The sequence below is a fragment of the Pelodiscus sinensis genome, chromosome 24 (assembly GCF_052426305.1).
Source record: "Pelodiscus sinensis isolate ZL-2025 chromosome 24, ASM5242630v1, whole genome shotgun sequence".
Classification (NCBI taxonomy): domain Eukaryota; kingdom Metazoa; phylum Chordata; order Testudines; family Trionychidae; genus Pelodiscus; species Pelodiscus sinensis.
The window spans coordinates 10,282,487-10,303,037 of record NC_143075.1 but is presented as its reverse complement, the minus strand read 5'-3'; the positions used below and the strand labels follow the sequence as shown (position 1 = coordinate 10,303,037).

Below are 20,551 nucleotides of genomic sequence, written 5' to 3'. Positions count from 1 at the left end.
TGACTGGGAAGAGCAAGCTAATCGTTTCTAACTTATGTCACATGGGTCCTGACATGCCTAATTTCCGCTGATGTCTATGGGAATGGGAGTTAGGCACCTCAGTATCTTTGAGGATCTGGTCCTTGGCGTTCAGATTAACCTATATATAAAGGCCCTACGTCAGCACCCAGCTTCATGCCCTTCTTCCACCAAGACAGCCCCAGCAACAGAGTCTGTGAGTTTTTACATTGGTCTTTTATGAAAAGGGCCCAGAAGCAGACTCAGATAGGGTGACCAGATGTCCCTATAAAATTGAAACTCTTTTGATAATTAACTCATTGTCCCACATCCTGACCAATGCATGATTAGGATGCCATTTGCCCAGATATTTGACACAAAGCTGGCAAGCGCTCTACTTTGTTCTGTGCAGCTACTTGGAAACAGCAACATCTTTATCTGGCTGGCTCTTTGACACAGAGATGGCCAAGAGGACACTGCATGCATACTCCCACCATGAGTGCTAGCTGTCCATCCCCTATTGGCCAGGAACTGCGGTCAATGGGAATTGTGGTGGTGACACCTCCGCCAAAGACCCAGGGGAAGATGTCACTGCTTCTTGAGAAGGCACCTGAAGTAAGTGCCACCTGGAGCATGCACTCCCTCCCACGTCCTAATCCCCAACCCTGAGCCTCTTCCACACCCAAACTCTCTCAGGACTCGTTTCAATGCCCCAGATTCCTGCCTCAGCCCTGAGTCCCCTCCTTGCAGCAGGGTCTGCAGCTGGGGCTGTGTACCCCTGCTCACAGCTGAGATAGCTTTGGCTGTTCAATGTAGGGCTGGGGTTACTCATGCCAGGGTTCCTCTAGGGGAGGGCCTGAGGTTCTCAGTAGTTACTAGAGACGTAAAGATTACTAAGTAAAGTAACGCAGTAGTTTCTATGGATGTACTGGCATGCTTACTGAGGTAAACAGTTAACCAGTGCCTGGCCTGGCTGGAGCAGCCCCCCTATCTTAGGTGCACTGTGCTGTGGGCTGGTTAACTGGTTAAACATACAGTTTAAATGGTTAACATTTTAAACGTGATTTTACATCCCTAGAACTTACACAATGCTTGTGCATTGTGCTTGTGCCCTTCACTCCCATATGTGCTGCAATGTGCATAAGCTGCAGTAAGGGTGCATCTACACAGCAGTTATTTTGAAATAACAATACAAGTGTCTACAGCAATTCCGTTATTCTGAAATAACATATATTATTTCAAAATCTGCAAACCTTAATTGCATGAGGAATAATACTTGTTTAGAAATAGCTATTTCGGAATAGCAGTCGCGTGGACACTCCACTGCTTCTATTTCAAAATAGCTCCTCCCCCGGGGCCATTCAAAGTCATTACTCCTCAGTGCCTCCTGGGGCTCTAAATCGAGGTAGCACATCCACATTAGGGAAGCCTGCCTCGGACTAATTTTGAGGCTTTGCTGTAGTGTAGACATGCAATTTTGAAATACTTTAGTTTGGAAATAAAAATCCCAAATCGCTTATTTCGAAATAAGCATGCTGTGTAGTACCCTAAGGCACTTAAATAGCTCTGTGACACTTAACCTGAGCCAAGGGCACCCCCAACCTGCCCTAATTCAAAATGGAGGTTGATTCGACTTCCTTTGCCTTGATCCAATATGGCGATCTCTCCTCCTCTCCCCCCGCTTGCCCTCACACAAGATGGCTGCTGATCGACCTAGTTTGCCAAGATCCAATATGGCGTCCTTTCGGACCTCCTCCCACCGGCCGGTTGACCTCACACAAGATGGCGACTCTTTCAGCCTCGCTTGCCCTGGCGCGATATGGGGGCTGAGTCCAGGAGGACGAACTGTGTAGTCACGTGACGCTAGTCTCAGCCCCCTCCCCCTTCTGTGTCTCTTGCACAGGGCCGGGCGGCCGACAGCTGCGGGTGCTGATCACGCTGACTCGGCAGCGACGGATCTGCTCTGTCGCCGCGGCTCCGCCATCGAAGAGAAAGCAGCGGAGGGACCGGGGCATGAAGCCGCCGCTGAGGGGAGTCGCGGCGCTCTCTTCACTGAGCCAGCAGGGGAATTGTGTCCCAGCCCGCGACCCGTAGCCGTTTCCATCCGGGACATTCTGTGGGAAAGGGGCGGGGTCGCTTCGATTCCCGCCTAATCTTCAGGGCTGTGCGAGGCGCTGAGGGTGGGTGTGGCTGAGGGGCTGGCGCCCAAACCTGCGCTGCCCACCCAAGAGGAGGAAGGGGTGAGGGCTGGGCCTGCTTTGGAGCTGCCCTAAGGAGGGGCTGCTCTCAGCTGCCTGGGGCCTGCTGCCCGTCAGCTTCTCTCCCTGCCACCATGAAGCTGCTGCGACTCCTGTGCCGCCACAAGACGGCGCTGGGCCTGGGGGGCCTGGTGCTCTTCGCTGTGGTTCTGCTCTATCTGGCCAAGTGCACCTCTGAGAGCCTCAGGCCCTTGCCGGGGAGGGGCCTGCCCCACCACCAGCTCCTGCGGCCGCCCCATGGCGGAGCAGGTGCTGGGCCACCCCCACCGGCAGCCCCACCACCCCCGGAGGAGAAGGCTTTTCTGGCCGTCCTCGTTGCCAGCGGCCCCAAGTACACGGAACGCCGCAGCATCATCCGCAGCACCTGGCTCTCTGGGGCGGGCCGGCCCCCTCAGGATGACATCTGGTGTCGTTTTGTGATAGGCACAGGTGGTCTAACTGGGGAGGAGCTTCACAGCTTAGAGTTGGAGCAGAGCCGTCACCGGGACTTGCTGTTGCTGCCCGAGCTTCGTGACTCATATGAGAACCTGACTGCCAAGGTCCTGGCAATGTATGTCTGGCTTGATCTGCACTTGGACTTCCGATTTGTCCTCAAGGCAGATGATGACACCTTTGTACGTCTGGATGTACTTGTGGAAGAGCTAAGGGCCAAAGAGCCACGTCGTCTTTACTGGGGCTTCTTTTCTGGTCGTGGCCGAGTGAAGTCAGGTGGCAAGTGGAAAGAGAGCACTTGGCTTCTATGTGACTACTACTTGCCTTACGCTCTGGGTGGTGGCTATGTACTCTCTGCAGATCTGGTGCATTATCTGCAACTCAGCCAAGACTATTTCAACATGTGGCAGAGTGAGGATGTCTCTTTGGGTGCTTGGTTGGCTCCTGTGGATGTGAAGAGGGTGCATGACCCACGTTTTGACACTGAATATAAGTCACGGGGCTGCAACAATAAGTATATCGTCACTCACAAGCAGAGCATTGAGGACATGTTAGAAAAGCATCAGACTTTGGCCAAAGAAGGGAAGCTCTGCAAGGAGGAGGTTAAGCTCAGGCTGTCTTACATGTATGACTGGGGAGTGCCTCCTTCACAGTGCTGCCAAAGGAAAGATGGCATCCCCTGAACGCTGAGGGAAGAGAAAGGGCAAAGTGTGAAAGGAGAACTCTGAGCTGGATTAGTATCGTATGGGCACACTCCCTGTAAATAGGGTTTAAAAATTCTGAGATTTTGCACGATTTGTGTGTCAAGACTGTGCAGGATCAGCATAGCACCATAATTCAGAAGAGTTACTGAAGTGCTGTGATTTGTCTACAGATACAAAACATACAGGAATAAAGGGGGGAAATGAGAAAAATTATATGATGGAACTTAGTGCAAAGGGGGAAAAAACAAACTTTTTAAAATAATTTGGATGAAGAGCAGGTTGGAAGATGTCTCAAATTCAAGAGCTTGGTTAAGAACGTGTCATGTCTTCACGCCATCCCCAAAATTGTGAAAATGTCTGCTGTTCAATTTTTGCAGGGAAAAATATCACTTTGGCGAACCATGTTGGCAAGTTTTGAAGATTGTAATAAAGAGCTAGCAAATCAGTTGCTTGTGTCAGTAGGAATAAGTGGCTCCTTAGAACTACTGGCATCTAAATGAAGGAAAGTGTTGGATTTTTGCACTTGTTACTTTATATTCCCACTGAAGGGGGAGAAGGAGTGTCTAGTCTTTGGAAAGTATTCTGATTTAATTGTAAAAGGTCTTGGGTAATATCTCTGAATTTAAATCTTCAATAATCTTTAAATAATTTGTAATGTATTGTGTAATCTGGATTATCTGGCAGCTACTAAATAGGTCTGAATTTAGGAAGGTGTATGTGTTATGCCATATTGCAATATTAGGGTAGGTTCTCAACTACTGTATCTTGATTTGGAAGCAAACATTTATGCTATACTCCTAGCACTCAGTTATTGGGATTAGATGCTGCTCTTGTATTCTTCAAGTGCATTGTGTATAAAGAAATCTTCCTAATTTTTTACAAAAAATGATCCCACTGAGAAGTAATACTCTGATTATGCAAACGATAGGACTACTTACATTAGTAAGAGCAGGATTGGACCTATAATGTCTCAAACTAGAAGTACAAAACTACATTAAATTATCTGGATTAGATTTTTAAAATAAAAAGTAGTAATTCTGTAAAAAAAAAATCTTAATAGGCTATTTCAGACACTAATATGGCGTATAAATGACTGAGGTTTATTTTTTCACTTTTCTATTGTCCTGTCTACACTAGAGGACTCCATTGCTGACAAAAGTTACCAGGAATGTTTAACCAAGAATATAAATGTGCCACTTTTAGCACAACAATATAATTATTTGAGAGCTTAATGTATTCTAGCATTTTCTGTGAAAACTTTTAGCTGTGTGATTTTGAATAATCCTATAATAGTGTTGAAAATGGTTCCATCTGTGTGCACAATTGCATCTTTGTCCATGCTGGTTCTGGGGGACTCATTTCTGAAAACCCTTGTCAGCAACAGATTGCTTTTCTAGTAAAGACAGAGCTTTAAAGTTGATGCCTAAAGGGCATGTCCACACTCTTCAATCTTGCTTATTGTTTGTTGCACAGTGCACTTTCATGTTGTTGTTGTTATTACTGTATTTCTTTTTCTGTGGATGGTACACCTCATGTTGGAGGGAGACATTAAACTTTACATAATAAGAGCAGGTGCAATCATAATAACTGTTAGGCTTTGTCTACACTGCACTGTTTTAGGCAACATGTCCGAGTTGCTAAAAGTCTTGTAGTGTAAACTCTGTTTGCCAGCAAAATGCTTCCACCCCTTACAAGCAGGATTTGCCTTTTTGACAGGAGAGTTCTTTTGCCCACAAGTAGCTGTTGACACTGCCACTTCCCATAGCACAACTTTTGTCTTTGAGGGGAGAAGGGTCAGGGAGGAAGGGAAGCTTTTTTTAAGCACCCGTGAGTGACACAAGTTTGTCATTCAAGCGGCAGTGTAGACAAAGCTTTTTGCTTTTCAAACACAATTTAGTAATTCATTTCAAAGAAATCAAGTGCATTTTTTCTCTTGAAATCCTGATCTGTACTTTTAAATAACATCTTGAGAGTATTAAGTCGGGGGGAAAGACTTCTTTGGAAAGGAAAATAACTCCTTATTTACATTGAGTATTTCAACAATATATTCTGTAACTTTCCTTCTAAAAACAAAATTAAGATATCAAAAAAGTAACTTATCTGATCTGATGCATCCAGTCTATTGCACCTTGACATAGTGATGCTTACTGCAGGTATGCCCTTCAGTGGAATATATTCCTGATTAATAAAAGGTTTGACTTCACCTGGTTGTGAGAAATTATAGTGGCTTCAGTAATACTTTTAAAGTCTGTATGTCTCTTTTAGTCTTGGGGTAAATGAGTATTGTACATATAACATTTGGTGTTTGTAATTGTGATTATTTATTTATTTAAATATTGTAAATGTACTATGTATTGTTAAACATTTAAGATAGCTGTCATCTTATTTTAAAACTATTTAAGAAAGTGTTAAATTTCACAAGTATTTGTCAAATGCTTGAATTTCTTGATGTACAGTTCATAATTTAAATAATCAGGGTCTGAGTTGTAGATCCAAAAATCTGCTGCATGACTCTTAACCTGATAAGAATGTACTAATCACCCATTTGTCTAAATATCAATGTTTATGTAAGTCACGGGCATTGTCGCTTCTTTTTCTTTTTTTTTGTTTTTTGAAGGGATTTGAGCTTCAGAATGAAAAATTGTCATATTCCATGTGACATCTGCCTCATAGAAAACACACATGTGCATATACACATATACTGATTAGCATTTTTGTAGAATGCTGAGCTCCTTGCATGTCCCTGAGTTTCAAGAATATAGATCTTCATCCTGCAAAACACTTTCTTAAACATCTGAGTAGTCCCCTTTATTTCACTAGTACTTAAATTAAAATCAAGACCGGAGTACTCAGCACCTTGGACAATTAAAACCATAAATTATTGTGATAAATATCAAATAGAACTATATCTTGTTCTGTTCTAACAACAGATTTAAATAACAATCTTTTGGTCTGCAATTACCTATCTTTTGCCTCAGCTCAAAAAATAATTGTTTTGGAAGATGTGATCCATTTTTTTATATGTCCCTATATGTTCTGATCGGAATATTTATGCTTGAAAAACTCAAGTGCCTGAAGTTAAAATAACTTCTAATTTGTCTGACACTGTGGATTTGATTGATACTTTAAAACTTCCAAAGTTGAGTTTTTAATGACTGCATGTTGAATGCTCAGTTAAGTTGACATAGTGTGCAACATCTGCAAGCCAAGTAAATTGCAGTTCAGTAAGTTTAAAAAGCCTCTCAAGGTTGGTTCTGGGGTAAAGAGTCTGCTGAGCTAGTCAGCAGAAAGAATTGGTGACCCAGAACTATAAATCCAGAATTGTTAATCAGCTTCACAAACCAAATAACTCAAAAATTGTATTTCTTTAATTAGGAGGTCACATGTTAAAATCTACTGTTAATGCAATGTTAAGATTAAGTATCAAGCACTTGAAAGTCAAGTAACATAAAACACTGCTTACTTGATATTTGAGCCCTAATTATTGCACTAAAGTGTTTTGTTTGCATTTAATTGTGAACCTAATTTTAAAAATATTTAAAATCCCAGATCCTGAACAATACACTCATATAAAATACTAGCAAATTTACCCAATGTTGCTTGGGTCCATAATTCGGGAATTCCATCAAGCGTATTTTGTTTTTCATCCCTATAAACTCTTATCATTTTCCATGCTTTAACAAAAAAGGACTATAGTCAATTTGATTTCCAATAACATTTTCTTCTAGTTTTCAAACCTTAACAATTGATTTAACTGTTCCAAAACAGAATTACTCCAAAATTCAATGTTTAATCACTTTTCTGTGTGGTTGATTGAGAACCAATCCTATTCCAGGTTCATCCTATGCTTCTGGCTCATCTTGGTTCACACCCTTTCAACATTTGCTCAATTATGCCAGTTTTGAAGACTATAACTGCTTTAGCAAGTCTGTTTCTTTTGTGTATGGCTTTACAAGAAGCAATCCCATTTTCCTGGCACAGCCAAACTCTTACATTGCTTTAAGTTATAAGAGGAAGCTGTATACTGGATTTGGTGGTCCTAGCTCTTACCATTTAAGAGGAGTTCTTGATCAGACAGACTAACTTTCTAGAGTATACAGAGAATAGGATTAAATAACAAATATATTTTAAATTCCCATTGACATAATTGAGGCTAGGATTTCACCCAGAATGCCTAAACTCTGATCCTAACAAGTAAAAAGTATTTTGGCCTATCCTTTAAAGATCCTTGTATTGAAGTTAATGGGAGTTTTGCCACTGGTATAAAAAACCAAGATCAGGTCCAAAATATATTAATTTGTAACATTTTTACATCTACCATATGTTAACTTAAAAATATGGAATCAAAACTTTAGTTAAATAGCATTTTAGTTGGCCTTTAAGGGAGTTCCTCATAAAGAAATGTGTGTTTGCTGTTTGTTTGTTACTATTATGGTGTTGGGGGGGGGGGGGGTTATGCTTTCACTCCCACAAATTTCCAATCAACTTCAGGATCATAGTTGACGTAAAATTTATTGTCACTTGGTATTGGACATAAGCTTCCAATAAAGCATGTGTAGGTATGGTCATCCACAGGACTCTTCTCTGGAAGACAAGAGGAAGATGGTTCACCTCAGTTGATACAGGCTGCAAGTAACTAATTGAAGTAGTATAGTCATATTACATTTGTGTTCTTTGCAGGGCTGTAGTAAAACTATTCTGTTTGACAACGTGAAAAGCATTTTAACTGTTTTGTTAGTCTCTGGATGATTTCTTTAATAGTTTTCAAATTGTGTATCATCCATGTTTGAAGTCAAATTTTATTTTCCTTTGAATTATTCTTAAAATGGCATACAGAATCACTTGTGATTGTGTTTAATGTATAACAATGAAACAGTTGAGTTGTCTTCAAGATTTAAAAGTCTTAACAATTAAAATCTTTTTGCTATTTAAAAAAATTGACCTTTCAATTGGCTTTTCAGTGAGGCATGCATCTGTTTTAGGTAAATCGTTAACTGACTTCTAAATACTCTTCTTGGAGCTGCAAGAAACCAGCTATCAGGAAAAACAATTACCTGTGCTTAAGCATTTGATTTCCCTGCTGTCTAATCTTGTCCATATAAAGAATGCTTTAAAATGCTCTATTGTGGCAAATACTACATTTTATCTTTTTACATTAATTTATTTTGGCCTTTGAACTACCGGAGGAAGTATTTCATGCCACAACTGTGTTTGCCATGAAATAAATGTATTATTTTTGTAACTTGTATTAAGAAAAACATGAAGGGTATTGGAATGTGGTTATGCTTTGCACTCCCACATCTTTCCAATCAACTCCAAATCACAGCTGAAGTAAAATGTCATGTTTGGTACTTGACATAAGCTGTCAATAATGCGTGTGTAGAAATGGTCATTTAGGACGTGCTGTCCATAATACTTCTGTAGATATTGCTTCATCTACCTTGTGAAATAACTTTAAAACTATTTTATTCCTTTGCTAGTTAATTTTTATCTTCTAATAGAAATGACTATTAGTTTATATACAATATCCAGTCAGCTATGGGATGCTGAAAGTTGCCAGTTATAAAATGTGCATTTAGAAACAATAAAATAGTTTTGTTTTTTTTTGTTCCCTCCTACAGTCTAAAAAGAATTGAGTGAAGTTGCTCTTTTTAAGCTATGCAGCATTGCCAGTTGGAAGTCACAGTTGTCTATTCTTTCAGCCTTTATATAGAGAAGAATGGTAAGGAAATAAAAGTACTCACTGTGAGAAGCATCTTGTTGTACTGCATATTATAGCTATCCATCTCCTTAGTTTTATGTCTATGTGCTGGAACTTATTTATTAAAATGACTTGCTATAGTGATCACTTTTTTCCATACCATATAAGAAGTGATCAGTATCATATATTTTTCTATACCATTGCATGGTAGAGGTATAAAGAGTTGGCTCAACGAGGCAGTCCTGGCATGCGCAATATTTTCATTGATTTCAATAAATGATGTAAGGTTACCTTCATGGCCAGAATCCCAAATCAGCATCTAGGCCCATTAAACAATGCAAACAAGTCCAAAACACAGTGCATTGCTTACATCGACATTTTCATAAGTTCTTTTTTTCCCCACCTTTACCACTGCAAGATCAGGTCCAATGATATGAACGCATACGATAAATAATGTACATAATACAAAGAAAATACTAAAAAAAGTTTGGGAAAATGATGAACATAGTAACTTTTATGTTTAATTGTTACTAACTATGAAAGGGTTTGATCCTGAGTACAATGAAGTCAGTAGAAAGAATCTCATTGATTTATATCAGTTTGGGAGGGGGGAGGTCATACCCTACCTGAGAACTTCCCCAAAATACTACTGAAGTGAGATGTGAGTGGAATAATGTGATCAACTGAAAGCACATTTTCAAAATAACTTTTCTATTTGCTGAGTTCTGCTCTTAGGCTAGGTCTACACTGCAATGGTAAGCTGGAAAAAGAAATGCAATGTGCAGCATGCAAATTGTGTATCTTTTTCTGCTTTACTGTCGAAAGAGGCTTTTCTGAAATCTGGCGCATCTACACGGTGCCAAATTTTGAAAAAAAGGACTCTTTCGATACATCCCTTATTCCTCGTAAAATGAGGTTTACAGGGATGGCAAAAGAGCATGTCCCCTTTTTTCAAATTTTTCTGAAAAAGCAGACCAGTTCCTTGGTATCCCAAAAAAGCAGTGCAGTTTAGACACAGCCTTACTGAAAAGTTACTTGACTCTTTCCCATCTTCTCTTTTACTGCCAAATGCTTGTAAATTAGTATTGAAAATTTGGACTCCAGATCAAAGAAACAGCTGAAAACTAGCACTGACAAAGGCTTGTCTTTGTTAGAATAGTCCTATGTGTTTGACATTTTGCAGGTAAATTAGTTACAAGTTCAAGATGAATTTGAGTTAGAACCAATTATTCCTCCCACCTATGTACAAATTGATTTTATTTTTTTTGTTGCGAAAGGTTAGCAGTTTTCAGCATCAGCTCTTCAGGAACCCCATTAGTTTTTCTTGGCAGGAAAGAGCATTTGTAAATTCTAGCTGAAGTACTAATACTTAATGTCTCCTTTTTACTATTTTAATCTTCCTGTAAAAGCATTGCAGTTATTCTTGGAATACATCATTTGGGAAGACTTAGCAATTTTTGAGGCATCACTAGCCATGTTGGTTCATTTCTAGTGTGGTATAAAGAGAACAGCTCTGGCCTCACTTTGAATTACTCTGACCTAATTAGAAGAGTTGACTGAGATGCTCAGCGCACTGTGACATCTGTTTTAAGTATTTATATTACTGCATTTGCTGATGTACAGCCATGAGGAAGCAGTTATTTGATGACAGTGCTTTTGAAATGTGTCCATTAATCATTTATAGCTACTTTTGTAGGTGGGATCTGACAAACCTGTGTTATCACTTTAATGACAACCAAAACTAAAGTTAAGATCTCTATTGAACATTTCTTATAACTCACTGCTTTCACTCATGCTTTATTGAAACTCAGAATATGGTTTCATCCCCTTGTTTTATAAGTTAAGAAATCATTTGAATTCTAAAATGACAATAGCCCATATAGCTTGGTCTCAGGTATGTGAGTTTTAAAAAAGGTCAAAATTGTGCAGTGAGACAATGGGAGCCAATCAACTTTGCTATACAAACCTTAACATGTTCATTATTTAACTTGGGTGCTTAAGGTTTGATCTGGAAAAGCATCTAAGTACATTTAAATTTAGACACACGAGCGCAGGTTGAACCTCACTCATTCACCACCTTTGGGACTTGGTCAGTGCCAAACCAGAGAATTTGCCATAGCACAGGAGGTAAATATTGCCTCGCAGCATTACCAACACTTCCAGCTGCTTACTGAGCTCTTAAATGTCTTTAAGACATGGGGTAAATTAGAGCTAAATAAGAGCACAGAACACAGAATCAGGACTGGAGGCCAAACCTACATTTTATGGGACTACGAGAAAATTGGTCACACCCATGGTAAGTGGACATCCAGCTAAGTAACATAATGCCAGACCAGAGTGTGCTGAACTAGAGAGATTCAACCTGTAGTCCCTTTGACTTCATTGAAACTGCTCAGGTGAATAAAATTATGCATGTTCTTAAGACCTTTGCTAGGTGAGTTTATATCTGCAAATTTAATATTATTTAATGTAAGATTGTACTTTGTTAAACATCTGAAAAAGCACATTTCGAAAGGAACAGAGGTTTTAGTGGCCATCTGGCCATGGAATAGGGGCAGTAGATCAGCAGAGGCTACTCAGGCCCCAAGGATGAAATAATCTTGTAGCGTGGGAAGGAGAATCCTTTGACGAACGTGTTGTGAAGTTCTTTAAGAATTTAAGGGTTGCAACCAAACCAATTTTGTGCAGTTGTCTTCAACTGAGGACTAGTTTAAATACTAGCACCACTACTGACATGTCTCCTTACATGTAGCATGTAAACTATATTCAACACAATGGTAAGCAGGACAGACTTTCAACACTGAAGTTGGGTTCCCCCTCCCCATATACACAATGAAAAGTGGAAGCAGACTTTGCCAAAGGACACAGGGCCATCCTGGCAAGGCTATGGGACCTGGTGCAATTCCCCCTCCCCACACATGACCCAGGTGCAGGGCTCAGGGAAACCACCCCTTTGACACAGGCTCTGCCCTACCCCCGCTTCACCCCTTCCCCAAAACTCATTCTGCTCTGACCCTTTGCTCCCTCCCCAAGCAAATGCAGCTGTATGGAATTATGTGGGGCTGGCACTGAGCAACAGCAAGGGTCACCTCCCCCCCACTCACCACACGGGCGGCGGGAGCTGGAGCAGCCCTGCCCCACCGTAGCACCCTCTCCCAACCCACTGTGCCCTTCTTCTCCTATGTGGCAAGAAGTGGAGCACTCGGGGGCTGAAGCGCTCTGCTTCCCACCACTGCAGAGAAGTCGAATGCAGCAGGCCCAGAGGATGGTGTGGGATGAGGGGGGACAGAGCAGGCTGTTGGGCAACTCCAGCTCCCACTGTCCACATGGTGAGTGGGGGAGGGTGACCTCTGCTGTCAGCCCATGCTAGGACCCATAATTTTCCCAAGTCCCTCCTATCCATAGGCTGGTTGGGGCAGCTGCTGCGTGGGGCGTAGGCCGGCTGCCCCGATTTATCTTATAGACAGGATGGCTCTTATTATGGGTGTGCCAAGTCTCCCGTGGTCCCATAAAGTGTCGTTACCTAATTTAACAGTGTTTTACATCCCTAACTTGAAGCTTGCTATTATGTTCCCACTCAGTCTTCTCTTCTTCAGACTAAACAAACTTATTCCCCCCCATCTTTCCTCATAGGTCATGTTTTCTAGACCTTTAATAATTTTTGTTGCTCTCCTCTATACTTTCTTCAATTTGTTCACATTGTTTCCGAAGTGGGGGTCCTGGAACTGTAATACTTCATCTGAGGCCTTACCAGCACTGAGTAGAGTGAAAGAATCACTTCTCCTGTCTTGCTTACAATACTCCACCTGCTAATACATCCCCAAATGTTTGCTTTTTTTTTTTTTTGCAACAGAATTACGTTATTGACTCATATATACTTTGTGATCCGCTATAACCCCTAGATCTTTTTCTGCAGGGTGTCTGCAAATCTTCAGGAGGAAAAAAAATTCACTGAACATTCCGTGCTGCGTTACATCAAGGAGCCGAGCTACATATACATGCATTTAATTTGGAAATGGCAAGCTTCTTACTGGGATGGGGAAAAGGTTTCTCTTTGTCTTGAAGGATGATTATAGAGAAGACAGGGTACATGTATACTTGGTCTACATATTTTAGGGAGATGAGTTAAAGCCAGAAATTCTCCACCTATAGAGACTGGAAAAAGACTTTTACCTTTTTGGAACTTTTTAAAAAAGCCAACTGCTCTAGAGAGGTGGCCTACTCATTCGAAGCAGAGGAGTGGATTCCATGTTTAATTATGGCCTGTGAGCCAGAATAAAAATTCAGCACTTTGTACCTTAAACCACAAATGATTCCCCATTCATGTCAATAAGGGTTTGCACCAAGAACAAGGAGAGAATACCAGTGTTTTTGCAGCTTCAGAGGGGTAGCAGAGTAAGTTTGTACAGGATAAACTTAAAAAACAACAAATGGTCTGGTAGCACTTTAAAGACTAACAAAACATGCACAAGGGATTCATGAGCTTTCATTGGCACAGCCCACTTCTTCAGATGACTGGAATGTTGTATGTCCAGAACCAAAATAAATAAATATACAGCTTTTATTTATTTCAATGCCTTGTTTTTATGATCAGCATCACTTTGTGGATGTATCTAGACTACACCTCTCTGTCGACAGAGAGATATAGATTAGGCATGTCGAAATTGCTAATGAAGCAGGGATTTAAATATCCTATGCTTCATTAGCATAAACATGGCCGCCGCTTTTTTCTGAAATGGAGCTTTTTAAAAACAAAAACCAAAAAAATCCCCGGCAGTCTAGACGCAGATCTGTGGAAAATAAATCCTTTTTCAACAGCTCCTGTATTCCTCAAAAAATGAGGTTTACAGGATCTGTCGAAAAAGGATTTATTTTTGACCGATCCGTGTCTAGGCTGCCATTTTTTTTTTTAAAGCTCTGTTTTGAAAAAAAGCGGCAGCCATGTTTATGCTAATGAAGCACAGGATATTTAAATTCCTGCTTCATTAGCAATTTCGATGTGCCTAATCTACATCTCTCTGTCGACAGAGAGGCATAGTCTAGACACAGCCACAGGCTGTGAGTAAAAATATGCTCTCCGTTACACCCACCACTATTTCTACCTTTGTATTTATTTCTTCCCTATCTTCCTCTTGTTGCCTCTCACTCTCTTTCCTTTCTTTGTACCCTCTGTGCTAGCTTCTCTGTTTTCTGCCTTTTCGTCCTTGCATCAGCTCCCACATCCCACTCCTCAGGCTTTCTCCACCCTCCCTTTTCCCATCTGATCTGCAAAAATGACCTGCAGTGGATTGAGGCAAACAATCAAGTATCGTCCTTTGGCTTTAGAGCTGTCACTCGACGAGATTAGAATGATGGACTGGAACTGGAGAAGAGGGTTGTGTTTTAGGGTAGCACCAGAGAGCTCAGAGAGTCAGGGATGCCAGTGCAGTCCAAACTCTCAAACTCACGGCTTATAACGATGGCAACTAGGGATGTAAAATCCCATTAAATTAGTTAACTGGTTAAACATTAATTTTAACCGGTAAATTGATTAAACTGGAGGTGGGCACTGGCTCCCTATCCCAGCCCACACCAGCCGCTGCCACTTGCAGGACCGCCACTTCCAGCCCCATGCCGGGCTGTCTGCTCCCAGTCCATGTGGGCTGGGAACCAGCAATCCCACAGGGGTGCTTGGCAGGGTTGGAGCAGTCCTCCATGTGCAGTGGGCTGCTCCATGGGTATTGGTTAACCATTACCTGGTAAGCATCACCCATCTGCTATGCTTGGTTCATATTGGGAAGGTTATCTCTGAAACCATGATGGTTGTAAACATACATTTTTCCCAACAGAAATCTTAGATTCTGTAGAATCTGAATGTGTCATGCAGGTCATACCAACATATTGGCTCTGGCCCGAGGGCTAAATGTTTGGCACCCTGTTTCTACAGCCATGTCTTGTTCTCTGTCCACAACAAATCACAGACAAGCAAGAGTTATTCTGTCCTGCAATTTGGGCATAACCCAAAAGTCCACAGGGAATGCTATGAAGTCAGGAAGAAAGTAAACTTCCGTTAAAAGTTCCGTTCAAAAGATAACAGCTACAAGTGATGGATGATCACTGCTAATGTTGTGTAAAGCATCCTGAGCAATAACATAAAATGTGGCAGGAATGAATGTTTTTATTCATTTTGTTGTTGTATTGCCGAGGAAAGTGCTTATGGGAAGATGTATCCTGTGGGTGCACTTTTATTATCGTGTACAAAGTACCCACAGTGTGGCAGGTGGCAATGTATACTAGATTTCAAGGCACACAGCAAGTGATGTGAACTTAGGTAATAATCTCCATGGGTTTGGAGCAATTGATTGTAGGGCTGTTCTGTAATTCAAACGATCTTGAATCCCAAACTCATTTCATAAGAAGAGGACATATTATTCATACGGCAAGCAGTAGCAGATGTCGGGGCATTGCGGATTGGCTTCCAGTTAAGAGGAGAAATCAGTGATGGGGAGTCTGGGTATATTTTTAACGCAATATGTTTACACTATACAAACCAGTCCTGAAACAAAGATGATCAAATAGCATGCAGGTAATTTCTTGTAAGAATTTCAGTTAGAACTTTAATGCCTTGTTCCCAGGGAGCAACTCTACCTGGAAAATTGACTCTAGTTAGACAGATTAAGACAGAGAGCAATCTCTCTAGCTGCTTGCTACAGCACCCTAAAATGAAACTACATTTCATTAGATTCTGTAGAATCTGAGTATATCACACAGGTCACACCAATATATCAGATCTGACAGAAGGATTAAATGTTTGGCACCCTGTCTCTATAGCCATGTCTTGTTCTCTGTCCATAGCAAATCACAGACAAACAAGAGTTGTTCTATATTGTTGTTCATAACACTCACAACACTACAAAGACTGGACAGTGCTCACACACTAAGAAAAGGCATTTATTAGACTACATAAAACTTCCCTCGTGACTGCTGTGAATGTTTTTGGACATATGATTGTTACACTAGAAATTAACGTGCCCTGTTGTCATTTTCTATTATTAACCCAACTTATTTTTTGCCCAGTTAGCCTATTGCGTGTAAGAATTTCACAAGGTAAAGTGCCTAATCTGTATAATTGTTCTTGCTAGAATTGTGAGTATATCTTTTAGAACAATGGTTTCCAACCTTTTTAACCACAAGATCACTTTTTCAATATAAATGCAATGTAAGATCTACCTCAAACCCAAATACCCTTGCCCCACTTCTTTCCTGCCCCTTCTTTGAGGCCCTGGCCCTGCTCCACCCCTTCTCTGAGGTCTCACTCTGCTAACTCCATTCCCCTTCCTCCTTGATCCCCATTCACTTTCACCAGGCTGGGGTAGGGGGTTGGGGTGCAGGCTCTGGTCTCGGGCCAAGGGGTTTGGAGTGCAGGAGGGGCTCCAGGTTTATCCCAGCATGGGAGATTGGGGTCCAGAAAGAGGTTCCGGGTACAAACTCTGGGAAGGAGTTTGGGTTCAGGGGAACTCACGTCTGGGGCAGGAGGTTGGGTGCAGGATAAGGTCCAGAGCTGAGCCAGGGGTTCAGGAAGCAGGCTCTGGCTGACCACCACTTAACTGAGATAGCTTCCGGGTAGTGGAGCAGTGGGGTTAAGGCAGGCTTACTCCTGCTTTGACCCTGCACCACTCCTGAGAGCAGCTGGCATGTACAGCAATGGCTCCATGGCACCACGTGCTGCCCCTCATCTACAGGCACTGAGCCCACAGCTTCTACTGGCCACGGTTCCCCACCACTGATCAATGGGAGCTGCAGGAGTGCTGTCTGCTGGCAGGGACAGCATGTGGAGACCCCTCCCACCTCCCGCCTTGCCTTTCTCAGGGGCTAAAGGGACATGCCAGCCACTTCCAGGAGCAGCAATTACCACAGGGATAATGACTCCAGCCACGCCAGGTTAGGCATTTTAGAACTCGCTACTCAAAGAATTAAATTTAAGTGCAAGAGAAATGAAAATTGTGAAATGCACAGACCAGTCAAAAACCAAAATAATTAGTAACAACCACCCCCCATGTATGTGTTGGGTTGGGAGATGAGAGTGAAGGCCAGTTCGTGTTTGTGAGAATGACAGAGGCACACACAGTGTGTGAGAGTGACAGAGATTTGCATTGCCAAGCTCCCTCCATCCCCTTCTCTCTGTGTGGAGATAGAGGACAGGAGTGGGGGGGGGACAACCTGACATCAGTGGCCTGACATCAGCCCTTCTCCATTCCACACCCTGCACAGCAAGCAGGAGGCTCCTGGGGGCGAGGGAGGAGCAGCTTCAAGGCAGAGGGCAGGAACAGCATGACAGTGGGTGGAGGGGCAACTGAAGTGCCAGCACTTGATAGCTTCCCAGCCAAACCAGTCAAGATCACTTGTCAGAGGTTCCACGATCTACTGGTAGATCCCCATCTACTGGTTGGTGACCACTGGTTTAGAATTTACTTGTCCAGCGTGTGTGTCACATTTCATACTATATATAAATGAACTCATTTAATATCATGTAATAATGCTGCATAGTCAATCAGTCACAAAGAAACATTGCAAGTTATAGGATGTTTGGTACTAGTTGAACCTCCCTAATCCAGCATCCTGGGGATCTGACCAGTACCCAAACTGGAGAATTTGCCGAACCACAGGAGGTCAATATTGTCTAGCAACATTAACAACACTTCCACTTTTCGCTGGGCTCTTAGGAAACATTTAGGGGCACATTAGATCTAAATAACAGCACAGAACACTAGGAGCCACAACTGGTGGCTGTAAACAAAGTTTATGGGACCGTGGGAAACTTGGCCACACCTATGGTAAGTGGACATCCAGCTAACTAAAATCGTGCCGGACCACGGAGGTTGCCAGACCAGCGAGTGTCAGATTAGAAAAGTTCAACCTATAGCATAAAACTATCCTGACACAGAGAAAGGTTAGAGATGTTGGAGGATCTGGGTCCAGTTCTTGATTGTGCTTGTGGTTTGCTATGTGACTTGAAGAAAATAATTTAGGTTTACATTTTTAGTTTTGGGGGGGCCTCATTTTTTGAGTGCCCCATTAGAGACACCTTGACTCTGGTATTGCATGGTGGTGTTCACCCTGAGTCCAGTCAATAGGAGCTGCAGATGTTCTGAATCCCTGCAAATCAGGCCCAAAGTATCTATCTGAGCACTCAAAAACTGCAGCTGCTCTTCAAAAGTTAGGCCTTATCTTTTCGTGTTACAGTGTTTATATTTCTCTCTCTGTCAAATGGATATTGTAACACTTATCCTGAGTTTAATTAATATTTGTAAAGCACTTTATAATCTGACAATCACAAACACAATCTATTATTTCACTAGCATGAAATCAAAGTATCTCTTTGTCGTTGGTTATAAATCTAGTCTAGTATTAAAACTTTAATAACCCATTTAACTTGAGTGCTCCCCCATTCTCATTAATAACCCTAGATATGCTAGGCAGAGTAGGGAACAAACAATAATAAATCAACATATCCATTATTATTTGTATCCAGGGCAGCAATTACGTGCTGGAAAATTCTCTATTTATTCATTTCAATTGATTACTTTCATGTAGCTTGCCATGTTGCAAGTTCAAAGACCAAAAAGAACAGAATGTTAGTAATAGCTTGTCCAAGGATAATAAGCATTTGCACATTACATTGCTTGGAAAAATTATTTTGATCTTAACATGCGACATGAACAGAATACACTTTGAAAATTACAAAAAGGGATCCTGACTGCAGCAGAATTGGTCCAAGCTCACCTAAAATTGGAAGCAACCCTGACCTGAACCTGTTTTTGAGTCTGAAAAAGCCCTTGTGAATTTTCTCCATGTTATTTTTCATCATAAAGTCTGCAGTCTTTGTTTTAGGCCCCTTTGGCCTAAAACAATTGGCTGGTTTTGCAAAAGTTTCATTTTAATACATAGGCCTGAAAAGTTTGCATAGTCCAGATTGATTGCTTTAGTTGGGGTTGGTCCTGCATTGAGCCAGGGGTTGGACTAGATGACTTCCTGAGGTTTCTTCCAACCCTAATCTTCTCGATTCTATGATACCCAGCTTTTGATGGTTCATCCAGATCAGTCCTCAGAACCATTTGTTGTTCACACAATCAAATCTGGCCTAAAATGAAGGGAAGAAATTACTGTTATATTTCAAAAAACCTGAAACACATTTCCATTCCCAACTGACCTTCACTGCTCAATGTAGGCATCAGACTTTATGTCTCTTATTTGACTCAGACATGGAGGTGTTGTGGGTTTGTTGGTCTCAATTTCTATCTCTGCCAAATTTCTTTTATGATCTTGGGTAAGTCATTTAATCTTTCTGTATCTCCCCAGCTTTGCAGTGGAGATGACAAAATTTCATTCACCCACCCCTTGTTGGTCTTGACTTGCTAGGCTGTAAATTCTTCAGGACAGGGAGTGTCTTACTGTCCATGTGTATAACACCGTCGGATCCTCTCTGCATTACAGTAATACAAACTGTTATAATCTTCTCTAGTAATTCTGCCCTTGATTTGCTTTATCATCTCAGAGTTGACAGATGACCTCAGTGGCATGAGGTATTAATGCTCTTCAGCGGGAACATACAGGTAATCCTTGACTTTACAACATTCGACTTATGACAAATGGTACTTGTGATATTTTTTAACTGACACCCTGATTCAACTTACGATGGTGGGTTTGACTTTACGACCCTCGTTCCTGCGACGCGGTGGATTGCAGTTCTGAGTTACAACATAATTTTCAGGAACCAATTGTGTCGTATGTCTCAGAACTGCCTGTATACAAACAAATAGGATTTCCTTGGTTCGTTTTAATTTCTAAGCACTAATTGAATTAGCAGGATCCATTAATTTAATGTATTTGCACTACCTCTGCCTCTTCTGCTGACAGAGAGCCTCACTAATTTACTAATAATTTTCCTGCATCAAATGTTGACTATGACAGCTACTTAAAATTCCACTAGGAAACATTTAGCTGTCAACATCATTTGCAGATGGACTGTTGCCTGGAATGAAAGCAAATAATAATACAAGAAAAGTACCACGTTTAATTGAAAGAATGAAAGTCAATTTAAAAAAAATTAATTCATGGGAACAAAAATGAACACTGTGCAGGTTACCGACTCTCTGAGCACCTGTTTGGTCCCATTTGCTAGGCAAGAAACTAAGAGGGACAAAGGGCCAGATTTTTAAAAGTATGTAGGCTCCTAAAGTGATAGAAATGTAGCCGTGTTAGTCTGGTGTAACTGAAACAAAATACAGGACTATGTAGCACTTTAAAGACTAACAAGATGGTTTATTAGATGATGAGCTTTCGTGGGCTGGACCCACTTCTTCAGATCAAATACTTTTTGATCTGAGGAAGTGGGTCCGGCCCATGAAAGCTCATCATCTAATAAACCATCTTGTTAGTCTTTAAAGTGCTACATAGTCCTGTATTTTGTTTAGGCTCCT

The 20,551-nt window shown here is 41.5% G+C and overlaps 1 protein-coding gene across 1 annotated transcript; it reads left to right on the top strand.

Moving 5' to 3' along the window:
- The first annotated feature begins 1,840 nt into the window (after positions 1–1,840).
- On the top strand, positions 1,841–5,966 carry B3GALT6 (beta-1,3-galactosyltransferase 6). The gene has a single exon (XM_006127141.5). It carries the CDS (start codon positions 2,330–2,332, stop codon positions 3,368–3,370), a length of 1,041 nt encoding a protein of 346 aa, XP_006127203.3. The 5' UTR covers positions 1,841–2,329; the 3' UTR covers positions 3,371–5,966.
- The last annotated feature ends 14,585 nt before the right edge of the window (positions 5,967–20,551 follow it).